This window comes from Nerophis ophidion, linkage group LG08, assembly GCF_033978795.1.
Source record: "Nerophis ophidion isolate RoL-2023_Sa linkage group LG08, RoL_Noph_v1.0, whole genome shotgun sequence".
Taxonomy (NCBI): domain Eukaryota; kingdom Metazoa; phylum Chordata; class Actinopteri; order Syngnathiformes; family Syngnathidae; genus Nerophis; species Nerophis ophidion.
This window is the reverse complement of record NC_084618.1, coordinates 60,827,211-60,849,028: the sequence shown is the minus strand read 5'-3', so window position 1 is coordinate 60,849,028 and position 21,818 is coordinate 60,827,211. Positions and strand designations below refer to the sequence as shown.

The window sequence follows — 21,818 nt, the reverse complement described above, 5'->3', positions numbered from 1 at the left end:
GCGAATTTCACTCAAGCGCAGTCTTTTTATCCTCCGAACTTTGTCTGAAAGGCAAAAATCTGTGAAAACAGCTCTACCAACTGATTGCGTTTGTTTTCACGAAATACAATGGCATTATCAAACACGTTGTATTATAGATTAGGTTGGATACAAAACAAATCTACAGGTGGTGCACAATCCGTGACTTTTTAATACAGGAAGTTCCACCTGGGAGACAAAGTCATGGGTGAAACGTCATGGCAGTGCCTTTAATTTGTTTCTTCACAGCCTGTTGGGTTGCCAAGTCTACCTGCCTGCTTTTCGCAACAGGAGCTAAACGCCCTTAACACGACACCCAAAGGTGGGTCAAAAAACTAGAATAATTTTGAATTACTTTGTGTAGTTGTTTTAGCCCCTTTAAAATGACCGAATATTTTATCGGCAACTCTGATTTTACAGTTGGCGTGCTGGGGTGTCTGTAGAAGAAGTTGTTAGCGTTCAACTTAAAGCTAAACTCCTATCAGGTTCAATGTGTTGAGGTACTTCCGGCACAGCTAATTATTAAACTCGTTTATTTACACGATACTTTAAGGTGTATTTATTTTTGTGCATCTTTTGTAGTCAGAGTTTTACGCCCGTGGGCTACATAACACAAACACGGTTGAGCTAGTCATCGTTGTTGTGTTGGGAAGTCTCTGGAGGGTTGGCTCGTTTCAATAGGCCCCACTTTACGAAGGTGTGTCCAGCCTTTCATTTTTTACCGCTTGTCCCCAAATCCGAAATATACACGCACACGCACTAGTTATTACTGTGTAACTACACGTTATGCCAGTGGTTCTCAACCTTTTTTCAGTGATGTACTCCCTATGATTTTTTTTTTAATTCAAGTAGCCCCTAATCAGAGCAAAGCATTTTTGGTTGAAAAAAAGAGATCAAGAAGTAAAATACAGTAGTGTCATCCGTTTCTGATTTATTAATTTGTATAACAGTATAAAATATTGCTCATTTGTAGTGGTCTTTCTTGAACTATTTGGAAAAATTATATAAAAATAACTAAAAACGTGTTGATAAATAAACAAGTGATTCAATTATAAATAAAGATTTCTACACATAGAAGTAATCAATTTAAATAGCCCTCTTTGGGGATTGTAATAGAGATCCATCTGAATTCATGAACTTAATTCTAAACATTTTTTTCACAAAAAAATACATCTTTACCATCAATATTTATGGAACATGTCCACAAAAAATCTAGCTGTCAACACTTGATATTGCATTGTTGTATTTTTTTCACAGTTTATGAATTTATAAGTTCATAAACTGTGAAAAAAAATACAACAATGAATGTATACATTTATATTTGGTTGAAGTAAGGATTTTTGAATTGTTGCTATTTTTAGAATATTTTTAAAAAATCTCACGTACCCCTTGGCATACCTTCAAGTACCCCCAGGGGTACGCGTATCCCCATTTGAGAAACACTGCTTCATGCCATCGCATGGGTCCGTGCTTATATGGCAATACAGTTCCTTGAAAACCTAACCATGTACATATGAATCCTTCTTTTGTCAAGCAGATCTACCTGTGGCAGGGAATGCATTAATGGAATGATGGAGACCACGGACTGTCCCACGGAGGGAGATCCTCTGAAAAGAGGAGAGGACAGCTTGGAGACAGGATCAGCACCGCCGGCAACGGAACTGAAAAGAGGCTGCAAGGAAGTCCTTGGTCTTTCTAAACACACCAAATGGAGGACAGCCGTCTTCTTCCTTTCCTTGTTCCTCTGCCTGACCGTGGTCTTCGCCTTCTCGTTCATCATTCCCTGTCCTGTCAGACCACAGTATCGTGCCTCCTGGAACCGGACGTTCTTCGATGCAGGTGTGTACTTTTGAATTCAGCGTCATTGTTTAGCATTTAATCTTCTTTTCTGCGGCAGAAACATACGACTTTCTAGCTTTTGAAGACGCAAACAAAGACAAGGTGGCGGACATCATGTTTGTTCTCAAAGGCAACCAAGCCAGTATTAATAATACATGTGACAATGCAGGTAAGATGAAATTCCCTAATCACACCATATTATGGCTTTTTTGGTAATCATGACTCACACAGAAGCTGTCCCTTTGTGCTGTAGGTCTACCCTCACCATGTGTGTTCATGCTGGCAGTGGATGGGACAAACGGACAAACCCTGTGGGAGCGTCCACTGGAGCCTGACTTCCACTGGGCCCAGTGTGGGATGGACAAAAACAGTGAAAGGAAGTGGGATTGTCTGCTGTCGCACTCAAACACACTGTCAGCGCTAGACAAATCTAACGGTAGGAGTGTCCACAATAACGTACTTTGACATGACTTGGATTAACTTTATTTCTTTTTATTGACTGTACAGGTAATGTTTTAGATGGGCTGTCACATTTAACACAATAACTCATGCAATTAATCACAAAAAATTTTTTTTTTTTTTTATAAATACAGAATAATCACATAATTTATTTTGTCGGCAAATGCTCTTTTGCCGAAACTGAGGAAGGTTACCTAAAAGGTGATGTGGGTTGTTTTTATGGTCAGTGATCAAGTCAATGCATATGTTAGTGTAAAGATGAGTAGGGAGACTCCACTGGTAAATTTCACTTTGAAAAAAACCCTGACAGAACTTTAGATAAAACTTTTACCAAGTTGTGACCTAAAAAAATATTGTACATTAAAAAAATGTTCCTCTGTGACATCTTGAAAATAAAATTGCATTTGCGTCAAAATTTGTGTTGGTTAATTAGAAATATGCAAAAAACAAATTTACTGCGATTAGAATAGAAAGAATAAAATAGAAAGTACTTTATTGATCCCTGGGGGAAATTCAGCACCACAGTTCGCTCTCAATAGACAATAATAATAATAAATAATATATATATATATATATATATATATATATATATATATATAATATTAATATTAATATATTCTACATATATTGTACATTTAAGTGCAGTCAAAAAGGAACATATGCATTATACAGTCTGATGGCTGTCGGTATGAAGGACCTCCTATGTCATTCCGTGTTACATTTTGGGAGTCTGAGGAGTTAGAGCCACCGGCCTTTAGTCCTTTGACGTGCTGGGTCGCGTGCACTTGGGGATGGGGACCACGCATGAGATTTTCCACAGTGTGAGGACTTTCTGCAGCCTAAAGCTCGTGTTGAAGATGTGTTGGAGCACACCACACAGCTGGGGGTACAGGCTTTGAGCACCCTGGGGCTCACACTGTGAGGACCCGCGGCCTTGCCTGTGTGTGATTCACCTGTTCTGCAGACAGACACACTAGGGGGTCTCAGGTGATTGGGGGAGGGTGGGGTCATCCTTCTGAGGGTGAGGTGTTAAGTGGGGGGAGGTAGTCATTGGAGTTGGAGGGCTGTGAGGAGGGGAGGGGGGTGAATTGGTCCGCTGAAGTTGTCAGGGGGTCGACTGGCATGTTTTGGGGGGAGGGGCCGGAGCTTGTCGGAGCCACTGTGTCAAACCTGTTAAAGAACTGGTTTAGCTCATTGGCCCTCTCTTTGTCTCCGTCCACCCCCCTCCACCCCGACGGTTTTAGGCCAGTGATGATCTGCATACCTCTACAAACCGCCTTCATGTTTTTGTCCTTCAGCTTCCCTTCCAGCTTCCTCCTGCAGTTTTTCCTTGGCCTCCCTGAGTTTGGTCTTCAGCAGCACCTGAACTCTTTTCACCTCCTCCGTTACCAGCATTGAATGCCCTCTTCTTCTCATTCAGTATGGCTTTGATGTCTTTGGTCACCCACGGCTTGTTGTTTGGGTAGCAGGTGACTGTCTTTGACGGGACATTTGAGTCAACACAGAAGTTGATATAGTCTGTGATGCACTCTGTAAGCCCGTTAATGTCCTCTCCATGAGGCTCCATGAGCACCTGCCAGTCAGTTACCTCAAAACAGCTTTGTAGTGTCTCTTGGACCCCTTCTGACCACCTTCTCACAGTTTTTTTTGGTCACAGGCAGTCTTTTGACCAGAGGCACATAACAGGGGTTGAGGTAAACAAGGTTGTGGCCTGACCGGCCCAGCTCTCCTGTCCAAAGGCAAAACCTAGTAACTCACTTCTAGCTGATTTTGAGAAAACAAAAGAAAACCAATCAATCTTGATGCTGTCTTACAAAGATCTACAAAGTTATCAAACGTATAGATGTTTTCTTGAGCTTTCATTTTCTTGCCGATTGAGCCATGGATTGAATCTGCTCTCATGAACGTGTGCCCTTTCTCCAGATATTTTATCACAATCTCGGGTGGGCCCCATTCTGCGTTTGCACATTGGGCAAGAGCCGTGTACAGCGTCCAGTTTTTATTTTGACCTCCTCAGTTATCTGCCCAAAAGAGTATGGAAGGGGAAGAATCAAGAACAATACATTTATTGAAGGCGCTTGCAACGTCCTGGGCCAATCTTCCAAATATCCCCTCGTGCCATAATATCACATAATCAGGTTGACCGTTGGCCCCCATTCGTGCAAATGTCTCATTAAAGACAATAAGGCGACTGACAAAGAAGCTCCGATTGGTCCCTTGAGATACTAGGTTTTTCTGTTGTATCTACGCGGTTATGTGGTAGTTGCTAGGTCCTACCATGCGCGTAACAGCTTACTTACGGAACAAATTACAATATCGCATACACTAATGTAAAGCATATCACCTAGGAACTCCAAAATTATTATCAGCTCAATTTTGACCAAAATTGAGTTACTGGGTTTTGCCTTTGGACGGGATAGCTCTGGGAGTGCTATGGAGCTTTATGCATCCTTGATGTTTGCGTACAGCAGGTCCAGGATCTTATTTCCTCCGGTGTGGCAGCTGACATACTGAGTGAAGTTGGGGAGTGATTTGTCCATAGTAACATGGTTAAAATCCCCCAAGATGAGGATGAGAGCTTTCGGGTGCTGGGTTTGTAGACTGGCTATGGAGCTGTGGATGACGTCACTGGCAGCTGCAGCGTTAGCAGAGGGGGGATGTATACTGCCATCATGCTAACATGCGGAATCTCCCTGGGCAAATAATATGGTCTGAGTCCTACAGCTAACATCTCTATATTCAGGTCACAGTGTCGCTCTTTTATTGTAATATGACCGGGATGACAATATTTCTTAAATAATAAACAAAGCAAGCCCCTTCCTTTCCGCTTGCCGTTGGTTGAGTAAAACACATTAGGCTTCACTCACTATATTTTTTCTGACTACCGGCAAGCACCGACAACTCATCCATTTTGTATGCCAAAGAGCGCACGTTACCCATGACGAGGGAAGGAATATACAGTGGGGCAAAAAAGTATTTAGTCAGCCACCGATTGTGCAAGTTCTCCCACTTAAAATGATGACAGAGGTCTGTAATTTTTATCATAGGTACACTTCAACTGTGAGAGACAGAATGTGAAAAAAAATCCTGGAATTCACATTGTAGGAATTTTAAATAATTTATTTGTAAATTACAGTATGGTGGAAAATAAGTATTTGGTCAACCATTCAAAGCTCTCACTGATGGAAGGAGGTTTTGGCTCAAAATCTCATGATACATGGCCCCATTCATTCTTTCCTTAACACGGATCAATCGTCCTGTCCCCTTAGCAGAAAAACAGCCCCAAAGCATGATGTTTCCACCCCCATGCTTCACAGTAGGTCTGGTGTTCTTGGGATGCAACTCAGTATTCTTCTTCTTCCAAACACGACAAGTTGAGTTTATACCAAAATGGATACATGGATGATACAGCAGAGGATTGGGAGAATGTTATGTGGTCAGATGAAACCAAAATATAACTTTTCGGTATAAACTGAACTCGTCGTGTTTGAAGGAAGAAGAATACTGAGTTGCATCCCAAGAACACCACACCTACTGTGAAGCATGGGGGTGGAAACATCATGCTTCGGGGCTGTTTTTCTGCTAAGGAGGACAGGAGGATTGATCCGTGTTAAGGAAAGAATGAATGGGGCCATGTATCGTGAGATTACGAGCCAAAACCTCCTTCCATCAGTGAGAGCTTTGAATGGTTCACCAAATACTTATTTTCCACCATAATTTACAAATAAATTCTTTAAAATTCCTACAATGTGAATTCCTGGATATTTTTTCACATGCTGTCTTTCACATTTTAAGTGGGAGAACTTGCACAATCGGTGGCTGACTAAATAATTTTTTGCCCCACTGTATGTATATCTCCTTCGCTCCCTCCTCGCTTCAGCCCTCTTCTGTCTCGTGCGTCTCCCTTAACCTGGACAGCCACGAGCACCTCCATAAGTTCCTTTTAGCTCCTCCGGGATCTGGTTAGTTAGCGCTGGGTCCGTTTGCTGGATGCTAATAACTGGTGCCGCTAACAACTGTTCCCTGGTGTAGATGAAAGAGCCTCTGCACTGTTGTTGCCCGTCTGAGCTCATCAGTAGCGTTCCCACCGTCAGTAGGACGAACAAAACACTTCTGAACTGCATGTTTAGAAGGGGCACGACTTGATAAAAAGTAAATGTAGATTAAATGTAAAAGTGTACAAAACAAACAAAGGCAAAGACGGAGCGAACTGCAACAGCCGCCGTCTAGATCGACGCATGCGCACTATCACTATTAATCATGATTAATCAAAATTAACAACAGATTAAAGGGGCTGTTAGCAAATTCCTTACAGTTACATTTTTTAAAGCTAAAAATATAACAAGAACTTCACCCGCTAGCTTGTGTTACCATTGGTGGTTTAACACAACACATTTGTTTTAAAAGTGTCTATATTTTTCACAATTACTAACTATTTCTGTCATTAGAATATGCTTAGTTCATAACTGATTCTTCCAATCAAATAAGTTGTACAGTAATTAGTGTTGTCTTATCTCGATTATTGCAACATTATTTGGTCATGTGTTGCAAAGAAAGACATTCAAAAGCTGTAACTTATTACTTAACCTCAAAACAAGGCTGCACGACTGGCACCGAAATATCCTACCTGGACTAGTATTTACAGCATGCATCAAAAATACAAAAAACAATTCATACTATTGTAGAGTGATGCCAAAAATGTATAACAATTCAGAATATTATGTTTGTAACAGTCACAGCCACTCCACGAGACAACAGACTAATAGATACAGTATTATCAGAAGCAAGAACAACACAACTGTTATACAGGGCTGCTTTCCATTGGAATAGGTTGCCTCGTTATTAAAGGAGTCAAATTATGTCAAGCTTAAAAAGATACTCAAGTCAGGTCTTTCTTTTTGTTTGATTTATTTTACATATAAACTGTTTTTATAGTATACAATTTTAAATGCATATCCTTTTTTTCAAGTGTCTTTTCTATGTATTGAGTTTTTGTTTTTGAGGCTGTTATTGTCTTGTGTGATGTACCCCAGGAAGACAAGTAGTTACTGTATACAGTAGCAACTAATAGGCCTCAATTTTATACAAATAAATAATAATTATAAAATTACAAAGATTATAAAGTACAATAAAATGACTTACAATGTGATGCATGACGGATGTGCATTGTCTTTAAGCAAGCTTCATGCATTGCGCTTTTTAACGTTACCTGTAAATAAAGTTGGATGGATGGTACAGGATCCCAAGTATTTATCACTTCTTGTAGAGGACAAATACTTTGGATTATCTTAGAAGACGTTTCGCCTCTCATCCAAAGCAGGCTTTTTCAGTTCATGCTAACAGACTTAGTTAGGACGTGTCTAGTCTGCGGGCTGGTGCAATAGTCCAAATGTTTATCCCCTCGCTGTGTTATCAAGGTCTGTGTGCATGAACGTCTTAACATATATAATATATTATATAGTAACATTCACAGGTTTGTGCATCTTACTTATTGTTTCTGCAGCCATGTTGTACTGAGCAGACAGGACAGACATGTGTGTACTACTTCCCATTCTTTGGTTACCATCCCGTGTTTTATTTTATTACACTCGCTTGTAAACGTGTCTGTTCAGGTGAGATCAAATGGCAGTGGTCGCCGCCTCTCGGTCTGCATTGCAGTTTGCCGGTGCTCAGTGTGCCTGATGTGGATGGGGATAAGGTCAGCGATGTCGCCTTAGTGGCCTCCAATTACATGCAGGTAAAGAATATATACAACATTTGGTGCAGTCAGGTGCACAACCAAAAAAAAAAGTCATCCCACACTCATGTATATAATATAACAATATCTTCATTACTGTGGTTGCAATACACTTACCTTTTTGAGCATTTACATAAGCACTGAGGATATATGTAAACATCTGCAGGATCAGCTGGTGTTCCTCTCAGGGAAGTCAGGTGTCCAAATTGGGTCTACAGTGGCACTGAACACCACAGAAACAACCGGCCATCTTCTGCATTACACTGGGGAGGGTGCCTACTATCTGCTGTTACAAAAAGGTTAGAATTGTGTGTTACGTTGAAACTGTCTGAAATACACAGATGTTATTATTTTATGTTATATTTTAATGTCTGCATCTTATGCTTTAAAACCTAATAATAATACTAGTGATGGTAATTATGCAAGCTTATAAAAAATGGTAACTATAGTAATTTTAATCAACATTTAAAACACTTCCTAATGGTCTTGATAATGTTTTTGAGATGTTTCGGCGTATATTTAGTGTAAATTTTGCTCCACCGTCAGGTTTAAAACCCGTTTTTGAAGTTCATTTGTGGAGGCATTCCCAGATTACAAATTAAACCACGGCCCACGTTCTCCAATAGTATCATCTTTTAAAAATGTATACTGTTTAAATATGTATCGTAAAGTCGTCACCACAGTATCTTTTCCAGACACTGTCAAAAATAGGATTCATGAACATTATATAGAGTCACTCGGTAAAACATTAGGTACACCAGCACACTCGCCCATCGATTCAAAGTCGGCATAAAAAAAGCTACTTTTAGCATCATGTCACTGCATGTTGCACATCGGTGATGTGCATACCAAGATTAGATGGAAACAATACTGCACGCATGACAAGACAACAAAGAAAAAACATCCAAAAAATGCATTATAACTTATGATTTGATGCTGGACATAAATCATCACAGAAAAGCGCAAATTAGCAAAAAACCTAATTTGTTTAGTAGTCACACACTATTTGCCAGACAAACAGCTGTCTCTTTGACAAATTATATCAGAATGTCAGTCAAAAAAAAGACATTAATGCGTCAAATATATCCTTAGACTCACATTGTCATTCACTTATGAGTCAAGCAAGCGGTGATTGTAACGTTAGCTAAACCGGAAGCAAGAGTGACACTTTCAAAGTAAAATGTTTCAGAATTCTGTGCATAAAAAGGAAGGATTCTCAACAGGTAGCAGCAAATCTATTGGTGGCGGAGCAAATGCGTCCTTGGGGGGCCACCGCATAAAAATTAATGTGTGTAAAACACTGCACTTATCGTGGTTTTAATGTGGTTTGTATCGCATCATTCTGAGAGCTGTTCTCCTACTTTGGTCAGACACTGGCTTGTATGGATTGGCACTGTGGAAGATAGCAGCCAGAGCAAAAGCTGGGATGGAGGTGGGCCTTAAGAAAGATAAACACCTGGAGAGACTGGCCACGGCCACATCTGGACTGGTAACAGTTTATCAGTAAGGCACCTCCAAAACCACCATGACATCACTTCTGCACCAAAGTAACCTTCACCTTGATTGTATGTTGCAGCTCTGACTCGTTGAAGCGTGTGGTTAGAACAGGCGAGGCGGATTCCTCCAACCTACTGTTGGTTACAGGCGACGAGGTGGTGTTGATAGATGGCAAGACATTACAGCGCCTGTGGATTTTTAATACAACATCAGTCTTCAGGTAATCGTCATCTGTATGGGATTACGCACCTGCATGTCTCCTAAATTCAATTCACTCACATTCATTTACATTGAACAGGAGGTAGAATGTCGATCTAAATTCTAAATTCCATTCATATATATATGACGTATGGTCAGTCTATCCGAGCCCGGTCGCTGCTAGCATGCTAGCAAAAGAGGACACGTGCGGTGCTGGCAGCGATCGGGCTCGGATAGACTGACCATACGTCCTCTTTTCACCGGACATGTCCTCTTTTGCGGGGCTGTCAGGGCAGAGTTTCTTAAATGCCTCAAATGTCCGGCATTTTGAGTATTGATTACACTACTTAAAATGTCCTGTGGAGACTCGTTTGGTACACCTCCGCACCGAACCGAAACCCCCGTACCGAAACGGTTCAATACAAGTACACGTACCGTTACACCCCTAATATGGGTGTGTGTGTGTATATATACATATATATGTGTGTGTGTGTGTGTGTGTGTGTGTATATATATATATATATATATATATATACATGTATATGTGTGTATATATATGTGTATATATATATATATGCTGCACTCTAGAGGGACAAGCAGTAAACTATTATGTATGTATGTATATGTTTGTGTGCAACATAATTTACAAATCTTTTTTCAGCAATTAAGAATTTAAATATAAAACAGATAAATTATAACTTCAAAGTTATGGCATATGATGAAATAGTACTTCATTTACCAGAATATTTATTTTATCCAAGAATTCTAAATGGATGGAATTTGTGTTTAATTGTAGTGTGTTTAAAATATATTCCGTTATTAAGTCAACATTAGAGTTAAACGTTGAACTCTAATTGTAATACATTTCATTTCCATTTCCTGTAATTCTAATTTAAGATTTTGTGGGTTGGCGCTAATACTATTGCAATTCTTCCAATGAGTTGAATTCCAAATCTGAAATTTTGCACTAGTCTCTTATACATCTACATAAAAGGAAAAAATAATTAAAATATCTCAAGCATTTATACAAGCATAATAAAAAGACATTGGCAGTGTCAGTAAAAAATGAGTTATATTATTTTTGTGTTGGACAACTTGTATGCTCAAAACATCCACATGTCACTGTTTGGGTGCATACTACTGTAGTCTGTTTAAAGTTCATTTTGTATTTGTGTGTGAATGTGAGTGTGAATGTTGTCTATGTTGGCCCTCCGATGAAGTCGCCACTTGTCCAGGGTGTACCCCGCCTTCCGCCCGATTGTAGCTTAGGTAGGCACCAGCACCCTCCGCGACCCCGAAAGGAATAAGCGCTAGAAAACGGATGAATGGATGTACAAACCCCGTTTCCATAAGAGTTGGGAAATTGTGTTAGATTTAAATATAAACTGAATACAATGATTTGCAAATCATTTTCAACCCATATTCGATTGAATGCACTACAAAGACAATATATTTGATGTTCAAACTCATAAACTTTTTTTTTTTGCAAATAATAATTAACTTAGAATTTCATGGCTGCAACGTGTGTCAAAGTAGTTGGGAAAGGGCTTGTTCACCACTGTGTTACATCACCTTTTCTTTTAACAACACTCAATAAACGTTTGGGAACTGAGGGAAAATAGTTGTTGAAGCTTTGAAAGTGGAATTTTTTACCATTCTTGCTTGATGTACAGCTTAAGTTGTTCAACAGTCCGGGGTCTTGTTGTCGTATTTTACGCTTCATAATGCGCCACACATTTTTCATGGGAGACATGTCTGGACTGCAGGTGGGCCAGGAAAGTACCCGCACTCTCTTACTACGAAACCGCGCTGTTGTAACACGTAGCTTGGCATTGTTTTGCTGAAATAAGCAGGGACGTCCATGATAACGTTGCTTGGATGACAACATATGTTGCTCCAAAACCTGTATGGACCATTCAGCATTAATTGTGCCTTCACAGATGTGTAAGTTACCCATGCCTTGGGCACTAACACACCCCCATACCATCACAGATGCTGGCTTTTGAACTTTGCGCCTACAACAATCCTGATGGTTATTTTCCTCTTTGTTCCAGAGGCCACCACGTCCACAGTTTCCAGATATAATTTGAAATGTGGACTCGTCAGACAACAGAACACTCTTCCACTTTGCATCAGTCCATCTTAGATGAGCTCGGGCCCAGCGAAGCCGGCGGCGTTCCTGGGTGTTGTTGATAAATGGCTTTCGCTTTGCATAGTAGAGTTTTAACTTGCACTTACAGATGTAGCGACCAACTGTAGTTACTGACAGTGGTTTATTGAAGTGTTCCTGAGCCCATGTGGTGATATCCTTTACACACTGATGTCGGTTTTTGATGCAGTACCGCCTTGGGGATCAACGGTCCGTAATATCATCGCTTACGTGGAGTGATTTCTCCAGATTCTCTGATTCTTTTGATGATTTTACGGACCGTAGATGGTAAAATCCCTAAATTCCTTGCAATAGCTTGTTGAGAAATGTTGGTCTAAAACTGTTCGACAATTTGCTTACAAAGTAGTGGCCCTCACCCCATCCTTGTTTGTGAATTACTTAGCAATTAATGAAGCTGCTTTTACACCCAATCATGGCACCCAACTGTTCCCAATTAGCCTGCACACATGTGGGATGTTCCATATAAGTGTTGGATGAGCATTCCTCAACTTTATCAGTATGTATTGCCACCTTTCCCAACTTCTTTGTCACGTGTTGTTGTCATCAAATTCTAAAGTTAATGATTATTTGCAAACAAAAATTTTTCTATGAGTTTGAACATCAAATATGTTGTCTTTGTAGCATATTCAACTCAATATGGGTTAAGAAGGATTTGCAAATCATTGTATTCCGTTTATATTTACATCTAACACAATTTCCCAACTCATGTGGAAACGGGGTTTGTAGTTTTACAGCCTGCTGAACATGTTTTTACGGTAAAGCTTATTAAGCTAATGTCTTTTCCCGTCATCAGAGAGCCTTCCTTTGGCCACTTCGACAAAGATGGCGTGCTGGATGTTGTGCTTGAGGAGGACATGCGTGATGGCTTCAACAACACCAGGAGGGTAAGTAGACACTTTGGTACAGGACAATAAAATGTCGGACACCTTCTACCCGAGAGCAATAGTGTCGCTGAACACAAGGTATAAAAAAAATGATTGTGCATGTGAGCTGTGTGCTTGGTATTTTCTGTATTATTTTTATCAATTTATATTAGTACCATGTTCTTATGTTTTTTTATGTGTCATGAATCTGTACTAAATTAGTTTGCTTGCAATTTGTTGTACAATGACAAAAAAGATCTATTCTATTCTATTCTGGTTATCCTTAAAATCAAATCATTGAGTTAATCATATTGTGCGCACAGGTGTTGATACTTGACGGCAAGTCCGGTGACGTATTGTGGAAAGTCGACCTTCTGGACAGTCCCAACTCGCCTGGACCCGCCTCCATATACACCACTAACTCTATCTCCGTTTTTGTCTTCTGGGGGCTGCGGCCCTCTGAGGAAAACTCCTCTGTAAGTCCACACATACAAAAAGCGAATCTTAAGACCGCTTGAGATCTGATGTTTTCCTTCAGGTGCCGTTCAGTGTTGACCGTCGATCTTACATGCTGCATCCCCTCTATTCTAACCTTCTCCTGGAGTCTGAAAACGTGATGGACCACATTGTTGCATTTAAAGGTATTTTGTGTTTTCACGGTGGACATTAAGAGTCTTCGCTTTATTTAGGATCTTTTCATATTTAGCATTTTCATAGCGAAGTCAGTCCATTAACAGTGGTTAGATAAGGCCACAAGAGGGCGGAGTATCTTTTTTAGACCGTTGGTATTTAGAATCCAGTATTGACACAAATTTAAAAGTGTATTTTTCTCCTTAAAACTGTCTAAAGGTGTGTCTTGTATCTTCATATTCTGGAATGTCTACTAAATGTCTAATCTAACAACGGTTCATTTTGTGACTGTTTTCTACATAGCTAAGTTGATGGAACGAGGACGCCATGCCGCCTTCATCCTACTGACAGGTCCTGAGACTAGCGACACGGAAGGCGCCGTAGTTCTCAGCAAATGGAAGCTAAAGCAAGATGTGCCTGAGAGTAAGGTGCGCTCGGTCATCAGCAAGGACTCCCCAACCGATGACGATATCAAGCAGGCCTTCAACAGGCTCCGATTCAGCGATAATTAAAGCATCTTTCAGTCACATGACCTTTTTTTGTAAACTATCAAATATGCTTGCTCTTGCATTTGCATAGACACACATTCTAGATCCTGTTTGTCCAAAGATCTGCTGTTGTCCCTGACAGTCCCTCCTGCTGCTGCTGACAAACCCATCATGACTTGGTTGTGTTTCGTCTATCTTGCACTTTCTCACAACAATGCAATGCTGTTTATTTTCTTGGTCTTTTGACCTCAAAAGCTGGATTGTTATGTAGAGCTATGCAATTGTTTTATAGCACTGGTGCTTTAAAGTAGCAAAGTGGTCACTTACTGCAATTTTAATACTAGAATGGCCTTAAGAATAATGCGGTCAAATATTTGAACCTGTGCACTGTCATGTTACTTATTGAAGACCGTTTTTGCAGTGTGGGAATTTGATTTATATGTTTTATTCATATCCATAAGACTTTTAAAAAATTTTTTTTATAACATATTTAAAATTGTGTTTTTCTTTTAAGTATACGTTTTCAGTTTGATCCCTATTAAATCGATTTTAAAACAATGTATGGGCCTCTATACTTCAACTAGAGTAGTTTGTGAAGTGTACCTAATGTCGTGGCTGTTCAGAGCTTTATTTTTTTTAAAGTTAATATTCGAGTCTGAATGTTTTTTGTTAAATCTGTATTTTACCAATTTCGGGGAAGCTGAACTTTTTTGTCACTATAGGGTCAATGTGACTAATATACGGAATAAATATATATATATAGATGCTCTAGGCGTATCTCAATCTTGCAGAAACAATGTAATTTCAAGAGTGGAATTCAATCTAATTGAAATATATATTTAGGGCAGCACGGTGATAGAGGGGTTAGTGCGTCTGCCTCACAATACAAAGGTCCTGAGTAGCCCTGGGTTCAATCCCGGGCTCGGGATCTTTCTGTGTGGAGTTTGCATGTCCTACCCGTGAATGCGTGGGTTCCCTCCGGGTACTCCGGCTTCCTCCCACTTCCAAAGACATGCAACTGGGGATAGGTTGATCGGCAACACTAAATTGGCCCAAGTGCGTGATTGTGAATGTTGTCTATCTGTGTTGGCCCAGCGATGAGATGGCGACTTGTCCAGGGTGTAAACCGCCTTCCGCCTGATTGTAGCTGAGATAGGCACCAGCGACCCCAAAGGGAATAAGCGGATGGATGTGTGTGTATATATATATATATATATATATATATATATATATATATATATATATATATATATATATATATATATATATATATATACTGTACACATATGTATGTGTGTTACACAAATTCCAATTGTTTTTATTAATGTAAAAATGTATGTACATGTACTAAGCATTTTATTTGAACAAAAAATGTTTGGAATATGTTATTACAGGGGTGTCGCTACTTTTTATAACAAGGTTCACATACTAAAAAGTGAAAGTATGCAAAGACCATTTTTAAATATTCTTGTTTTATAAAAAATTATAAAACACATTACATATGTTTAAAGACAAAACTTAGTGTCAGCTTTGTGAATAGGTTACAAAGTACTACTACTTAAGTATAAAAAAATCAACAGTAAAACTTAAAAAAACCCTGGTGGAAGAAATGTGTACACGCCTGAGTTCTTATAGTATCAAATTTGTACCTTTTTGGTCGCATTGCATCAAAAATGTTTGCTCTTCATTTATACGTTGTTATATTTTGTACAATATGCATCGGACCAACCAAACTACAGCTGCGGGTCCCGCCTTGGACACCCCTGTGGTAATATGTTGGTTTTTTTTTGCAAGGTCAGATTGTTCTCAATTTTGAAAGACATGCAACTGTATACAAGACAGGCAATTTCCTGTCAAAATAAAAATAACAAATCCGTTTGATAGGAAAGATGAAGTGCTCACTAATGCAGTGGTTCTCAACCTTTTTTCATTAATGTACCCTCCGTGAACATTTTTTTTAATTTCAAGTACCCCTTAATCAGAGCAAAGCATTTTTGGTTGAAAAAAAGAGATGAAGTCAAATAAAGCACTATGTCATCGGTTTCTGATTTATTAAATTGTATAAGAGTGCAAAATATTGCTCATTTGTAGTGGTCTTTCTTGAACTATTTGGAAAACAAGATATACAAATAACTAAAAACTTGTTGAAAAATAAACAAGTGATTCAATTATAAATAAAGATTTCTACACATAGACGTAATCATCAACTTAAAGTGCCCCCTTTGGGGATTGTCATAGAGATCCATCTGGATTCATGAATTTATTTCTAAACATTTCTTCACAAAAAAATACATCTTTAACATCAATATTTATGGAACATGTCCACAAAAAAATCTAGCTGTCAACACTGAATATTGCATTGTTACATTTCTTTTCACAGTTTATGAATTTACATTCATATTTTGTTGAAGTATTATTCAATAAATATATTTATAAAGGATTTTTTAATTGTTGTTTATAGAATATTTTTAAAAAATCTCACCTATCCCTTGGCATACCTTCAAGTACCCCCAGGGGTACACGTACCCCCATTTGAGAACCACTGCACTAATGCACATTATTTCCAGGCTTTCGAGGGCCACATGAAACGATGTTGAGTTTGACACATGACAATTAAAGGCTCAGTAAGTTTTTGCAATATTACATTTTTTTACGATAGATTTCTCATTTGTTTTATTAGCTCCGAGTTAAACTCAAATACAAATAAGAAAAATATATACCGTATTTTCTTGAATTGTCGCAGGGCATATAGCCAAGAAGCCAAGTATTTTAAAATGTATTTCCGTAAGAGCCATATAACATTTTTGGTAACACTGAACACAACTAAAAACATGAGTTTTTAAGTAAGATCAACATTTATGGAGAATAATAGGTCTCTTATTCTTTGTAATTACATTGTTTTTCTGAAGCTAACTGTGGAGAGGGCGTGGCCTGCGGGCCTGCAGCGAAGCAGGGTGTTGCCAGGACCGGCCTCGAAATCAGCGACAGGTCCGTAGATGGCCCACCTGGGCCTTGTTATCTAATCACCTGTCGATCTGTTATAAGCAGCAGCCAGGAGGAGAGACGGGGTTGGGGCTGGAGCCAGAGCGTGAGTGAGGACGAAAGAGAAAAAGACAATTGCTGGAAAGCAACTGAGAGACTTATTGAAAAATAAAACAATATTGTAACCCTGAAACAGGCTCTCATGTCGGTGCTTGGTGGTCTGAAGAACCCCCAGGAGGACAAGCCCCACACTAATCAATAATAATTACTTTTCACCATTAACGCAACTTCTTGAACATAAAAAAAGCATGAGAATGTTTTATATTTTAAATGTTATTTTTAAAACTGTGATTACAAGTGGAATTATTCATTACTTATCGTGTTGAGCAATGTCAGCTCAGATTTATCTGAGAGCCTGATGCAGTCATTAAAAGAGCCACATCTGGCTCGAGAGCCATAGGTTCCCTACCCCTGGCATATAGTATGCGCCTGCCTTGAATTACTACCGGGTCAAACTCGCTTCCCAAAATAATTAGCGCATGCTTAGTATTACCGCCTGGTCAAACTCGTGACACTTCCCCTGTCATCATTTTCAAAATGGAGGAGGCTGATTTCAACACTGGTAATTTGAAATCGCATAAAGGGAAGAAGATTAAGAGCTATTCAGTAGGATTTAAGGTCCAAGCTTGCATCACACTCAATTTTTTTCTGCATACGTTTGGTATGTGCCGGAGTGAGAAGAGGTTTTAAAATAATTAGCTCATGCTTACTTTTACCACATGCCTTTAGTAAGTGCAGGAGTGAGAAGAGGTTTTAAATTAATTAGCGCCCAGGCGGCAATTCAAGCAAATACGGTAATATTTAATTGTCGTGTATATTAAAAATACATTTTTTGCCGCCCTCTGGTGTTGTAAAATGTTACTACACCAGTATCCTCGAACAGCACCCACTGCTGCGCATGCGCGGTGGATTGACACCTGGGTCAATGCTGTGTAGTGTACATGATGCCAAGTGCATGTGGGACTCAGTCACGTACGAGTGTGCCAGCGCAGTAAGAGATATGACGTGGGTTATTTATTCACCACGATGACAGTCTTGATTAGATTCTTCAACGTTCCTTTCAAACAGATGTGGATAAGATTTAGTGTAAAATAAAAGTTAACTTTATCAGTCACTGTACGTGACGCGTTCAAGTAGACATGAGTTGATGATTGATAACAGAACACTTCCGCATTATGATGTCTGTGTGTGACAAAAGGCTTTAAAAAACACCCAAACACAAACAAATGGGTTTAAATTAAAGCTCCCCAGGGTGTACCGACGTCAACAAAATTAAAACGGACGAGCAGGTGCCGATAAAGCCCAAATTGGTGTCAATGTGACCCTTTTGCGTCCGCCATATCGTTAACGTTACACTGCACGGCCGCAGTGGTGCGTTCACGGGAGCGCGCATTATCACTTCAACGTCATACTTTCAATCCAACAGCTATAAAGTCACTCCGAGCTTCTCATTGCCACAGCTTCAAGGTAACGCCTGTTTTTCATTTTCTGATCATACATATCACGATATCATGATGATTAATTATAGCATTCAACAAAACTGTGCATTTTGAAGACGTACTGCTGACATTTCTCGGGCTTTCGCTTTCATATTATTTCATTTCATGTCACGTATTAATTTTAGTCCGTTTGATCTCAGTTGACTTGTATGAAATTACATATAAAAAATAATTGACATTGTTTGTTATTGATATATCAGTCGTTAATTTCACTGTAAATAAACAGGAAGCCATTTGTCCTATTTTGACAATCCTTAATGTAGGTACCAGGACGACATATTTATGTACAACATTTACATCTAAAAAGGACTATTACAAACTTAAACAGTGCCACACTTAGTCTAGATGCTTGGATTATTGCTCATCAGGTTATTTCTGCTATAACTGCAGGTGTCAGAATTCTTAGCACCTCTGCCAATATTTGCTACTTGTGACAGAATCCCTAAAAAAAAATGGCTGAGGACATTCAAAAGAAACTGGACAACTATCGCACAGCTCCATTTGATGCAAGGTTCCCCAACCAGAACCAGACCAGGAACTGTTGGTCCAACTATCTGGGTGAGTCTGGGTCAAGGTCACATAAGGTGTACACTTTTGGAATAAATCATCTATATATCGGCAACACTTTGTCATCCATTCAGTTACGTTATGTTTTTAAATGACAAATCCTCAGATGGACTTCTTGCTCCTAAAACCTGGATTGCAGTCACACGTGCTTTCAGGACTAATATTACTGTATTGTGGTTGATCTATTCATAGACTACCACCGCTGCCAGAAAGCTCTCGAGGCAAAGGGTGTGGACACAGCCCCGTGTGACTGGTACAAAAGGGTCTACAAATCCCTCTGCCCAATTTCCTGGGTAAATAAAACATTGTTCCTCCTACTTTACAGACAGGGTAAACATATTGGACATTAGTAAACTTGCAGTCTAATGATGCAACCATATGTGCACATTTGGTAAGTTCAGAAACATCCCCAAAATAGCAAGCATTTCATATAAAATACATATAAAAGTTCACATAATGTGGACTTGCATGCTTTATCACAAAACACCGAGCTAAAGAGAGGACTGAAACAACATCAGTGTATAATGGCAACAAACTAATTCGCCAACCAAGGTACATTTTTATTTTTAAATATTTTATCGTGAAAAACATTTTATGGATTTTTTTTTTAATCAAAAAATACCCTTTTAGCAACAAAATGTTTAAAGGTTACATATAGTTTGATGCTTTTTATCTTATTTGAATTTAAAAATGTACTTTAATAATTTTAATCCATGGTTACAAAGATTTATTTGTTTAGTTTTTAATAAATTGTATCTTTAACTGGCATTTTGTATTATTTGAATAAAAATGTACTTCAAACCTGTGTATTAGGTTTTCAAGCTCAAAGTTTTAAAACTTTTGTAATAAGTCTAAAAACAAACAAACATGTATCCTTAAAAAAAAGACACGCGCGCACGCACGCACACACGCACACACACACACGCACACACGCACACACACACAAAGTAGTTTTATGAAATGTACCATTAAAACATTTATCACTTTAAGAAATGTTTTGGAATCAGCCAGTTTAAATGGTATTTCCCAAAATGCTACATAGCTTCAAACATGTGGCTTTTAAAAAACACTTTACTGTTACAGTACATTTTAAAGAATTGTATGGCTATAACAGAATCACACATAACACCTTTGATGGAAATGGCATTTTAATCATACAAAAAAATGTGCAACTGAAAAACATTTTAAGGGTAATTTTCCAGTTTTAATAATAATCAAAAGGTTTTTTGTTCAAAGTAGGTTTTTTTTTTATAGAAACATTTTCCTTTTCTTAGCATAACCTCAAGGACGAAGCAAACAGGCCCCATACTCGCTGCAAGCAGTACATGTGCGACATCGTGTGTTGCTCCAAAATAGCTGTACATAGCAGGGTTTCCCACACATTCATTTATTTGTGGCGGCCCGCCACGAAAGAATTACGGCCGCCACAAATAATAAAAAAATAAATATAAATTAATAAATTGTATTTATTTATTATTATTTTTTTTCGGCTTTTGACTCGCTCGACCGCTCATAAAAGCAATGGGACTCGGTCTGTGAATGGAGCTTGTAGTTACATATTATATTATATAAATATGTATATAAATATGTACACAAATTGTTGTAATTATATTCCAACTCCGCGTTCTTCTTGGTCATCACCCCCCCCTCCCACCGCCCGACCACACCACCACAAATAGATGCCTGACCTGTGGGAAACACTGTAATAATTATGTAGAATTTTTACAAAAATCTGCTCCCAAAAATGAAAATAAACTTAAGTTTTAATGGTACATTTTTCAAATAAAAACATTACAAAAATAACTTGCATACACTTAATATAATCAAATGTCATTGTTTAACAATCCTCATTTTTTAATACTATTACACTGTTTAATGTACCTGTGTATTTCTTGCAGTGAAGAAAGTACAGTAGTACCTCAACTTAAGAGTATTTTGAGATAAGAGCTCTCTTTCGACTAATTGCTATTCTTTGAGTTACCAGCATCCTTGGTATTAGTTGGTGTAGCAAATATCATAGTAAACCCCAAAATGTTCGGTCTTCAATGATAGCATTAGCTTATAGATAGAGATCAATACAACTGTTTTTCCAAACAATGGAAGGAAGAAAGTGAGTGTGAAGCCCACGTTGATTTGAGATGCAAGTGTTTGGAGTTAAGATCTCAATCACAGAACCAATTAAGCTTGTAAGTTGAGGTCCTACTGTACATGAAATTGTTCAAACTGAAATATACTGTACCTTGAACTCTGAACAATGTCCCTCAGATCCAGAAATGGGACGACGAGAGAGAAGAGGGAAGGTTCCCAGGAAAAATCTGAATAAACAGGTTTAAAGTTCCCAAGCTTCCTGATAAATGTAACAGTAAAGTGACTTACTGTAAGAGCGTGTAGCTCTAAATAACAAAAGCACTGAATGTTCATTCCTTCCAAACACCATTATACTGTCCAATGCAGCCTATAATAAAGATCTATCAAGTATACAGTTGTTGGCTGGCCTTCATGATAGATGAAAACACTACAGACCGTGTACAGTATATACACATTTAATTTTTTTAAAGAACCCTACATTTAATATACAGGTTTGAACAAGATTATAAAAATAAATGGAATTTTCCCCAAAAAACAACGATCACCCCATGCTGACTGCCATCGTCACACAACTTTTTTTTAACACACAGTACAAGAAGTGATTATTTGTAAGTTTGTTGTGTTTTCGCTGAATACATCTTTTAGTCCATATTCCTTGAAATGTTTTGCACGACAACAAAACGTGTCCCGTTGTAAAATGCTCAATTTGAGGTAAAGTTACAG

At 38.7% G+C, this 21,818-nt stretch overlaps 3 protein-coding genes across 7 annotated transcripts in view; 2 read left to right on the top strand and 1 right to left on the bottom strand.

The window, feature by feature from the left end:
* Positions 1-181: 181 nt before the first annotated feature.
* fam234a (family with sequence similarity 234 member A) lies at positions 182-14,457 on the top strand. The gene is made up of 12 exons (XM_061909180.1): positions 182-340; positions 1,556-1,857; positions 1,916-2,026; positions 2,111-2,293; positions 7,929-8,053; positions 8,220-8,352; positions 9,424-9,556; positions 9,630-9,770; positions 12,712-12,802; positions 13,105-13,257; positions 13,320-13,422; positions 13,715-14,457. Exons 2-12 carry the CDS (start codon positions 1,587-1,589, stop codon positions 13,921-13,923), a joined length of 1,653 nt encoding a protein of 550 aa, XP_061765164.1. The 5' UTR covers positions 182-340; positions 1,556-1,586; the 3' UTR covers positions 13,924-14,457.
* Positions 14,458-18,253: 3,796 nt separating this feature from the next.
* LOC133558087 (cytochrome c oxidase subunit 6B1) lies at positions 18,254-21,485 on the top strand. Of its 2 annotated transcripts, none has more exons than XM_061909186.1 (4): positions 18,254-18,408; positions 18,878-18,998; positions 19,200-19,300; positions 21,273-21,485. In XM_061909186.1, exons 2-4 carry the CDS (start codon positions 18,893-18,895, stop codon positions 21,324-21,326), a joined length of 261 nt encoding a protein of 86 aa, XP_061765170.1. In that variant the 5' UTR covers positions 18,254-18,408; positions 18,878-18,892; the 3' UTR covers positions 21,327-21,485. The 2 variants fall into 2 exon arrangements, with proteins under 2 accessions (XP_061765170.1, XP_061765171.1); XM_061909187.1 differs by having other exon boundaries at positions 18,260-18,408; positions 18,831-18,998.
* Positions 21,486-21,534: 49 nt separating this feature from the next.
* LOC133558082 (katanin-interacting protein) overlaps positions 21,535-21,818 on the bottom strand; it is a 28,217-nt gene continuing 27,933 nt past the window's right edge. For all 4 annotated transcript variants that reach the window (XM_061909175.1, XM_061909178.1, XM_061909176.1 and 1 more), the window contains one exon: positions 21,535-21,818. This exon is cut by the window's right edge and continues 638 nt beyond it. The gene's annotated coding sequence lies outside the window, so the exon portion shown is untranslated.

Excerpts from the sequence above, each read along its gene's own strand:
- fam234a (XM_061909180.1), top strand. The coding sequence starts at position 1,587 with ATGATGGAGACCACGGACTGTCCCACGGAGGGAGATCCTCTGAAAAGA. Across the intron at positions 13,258-13,319 it reads CCTCTGAGGAAAACTCCTCT|GTGCCGTTCAGTGTTGACCG; the intron begins GTAAGTCCACAC and ends GTTTTCCTTCAG. Across the intron at positions 13,423-13,714 it reads CCACATTGTTGCATTTAAAG|CTAAGTTGATGGAACGAGGA; the intron begins GTATTTTGTGTT and ends TTTTCTACATAG.
- LOC133558087 (XM_061909186.1), top strand. The coding sequence starts at position 18,893 with ATGGCTGAGGACATTCAAAAGAAACTGGACAACTATCGCACAGCTCCA. Across the intron at positions 18,999-19,199 it reads CTGTTGGTCCAACTATCTGG|ACTACCACCGCTGCCAGAAA; the intron begins GTGAGTCTGGGT and ends ATCTATTCATAG. Across the intron at positions 19,301-21,272 it reads CCCTCTGCCCAATTTCCTGG|ATCCAGAAATGGGACGACGA; the intron begins GTAAATAAAACA and ends AATGTCCCTCAG.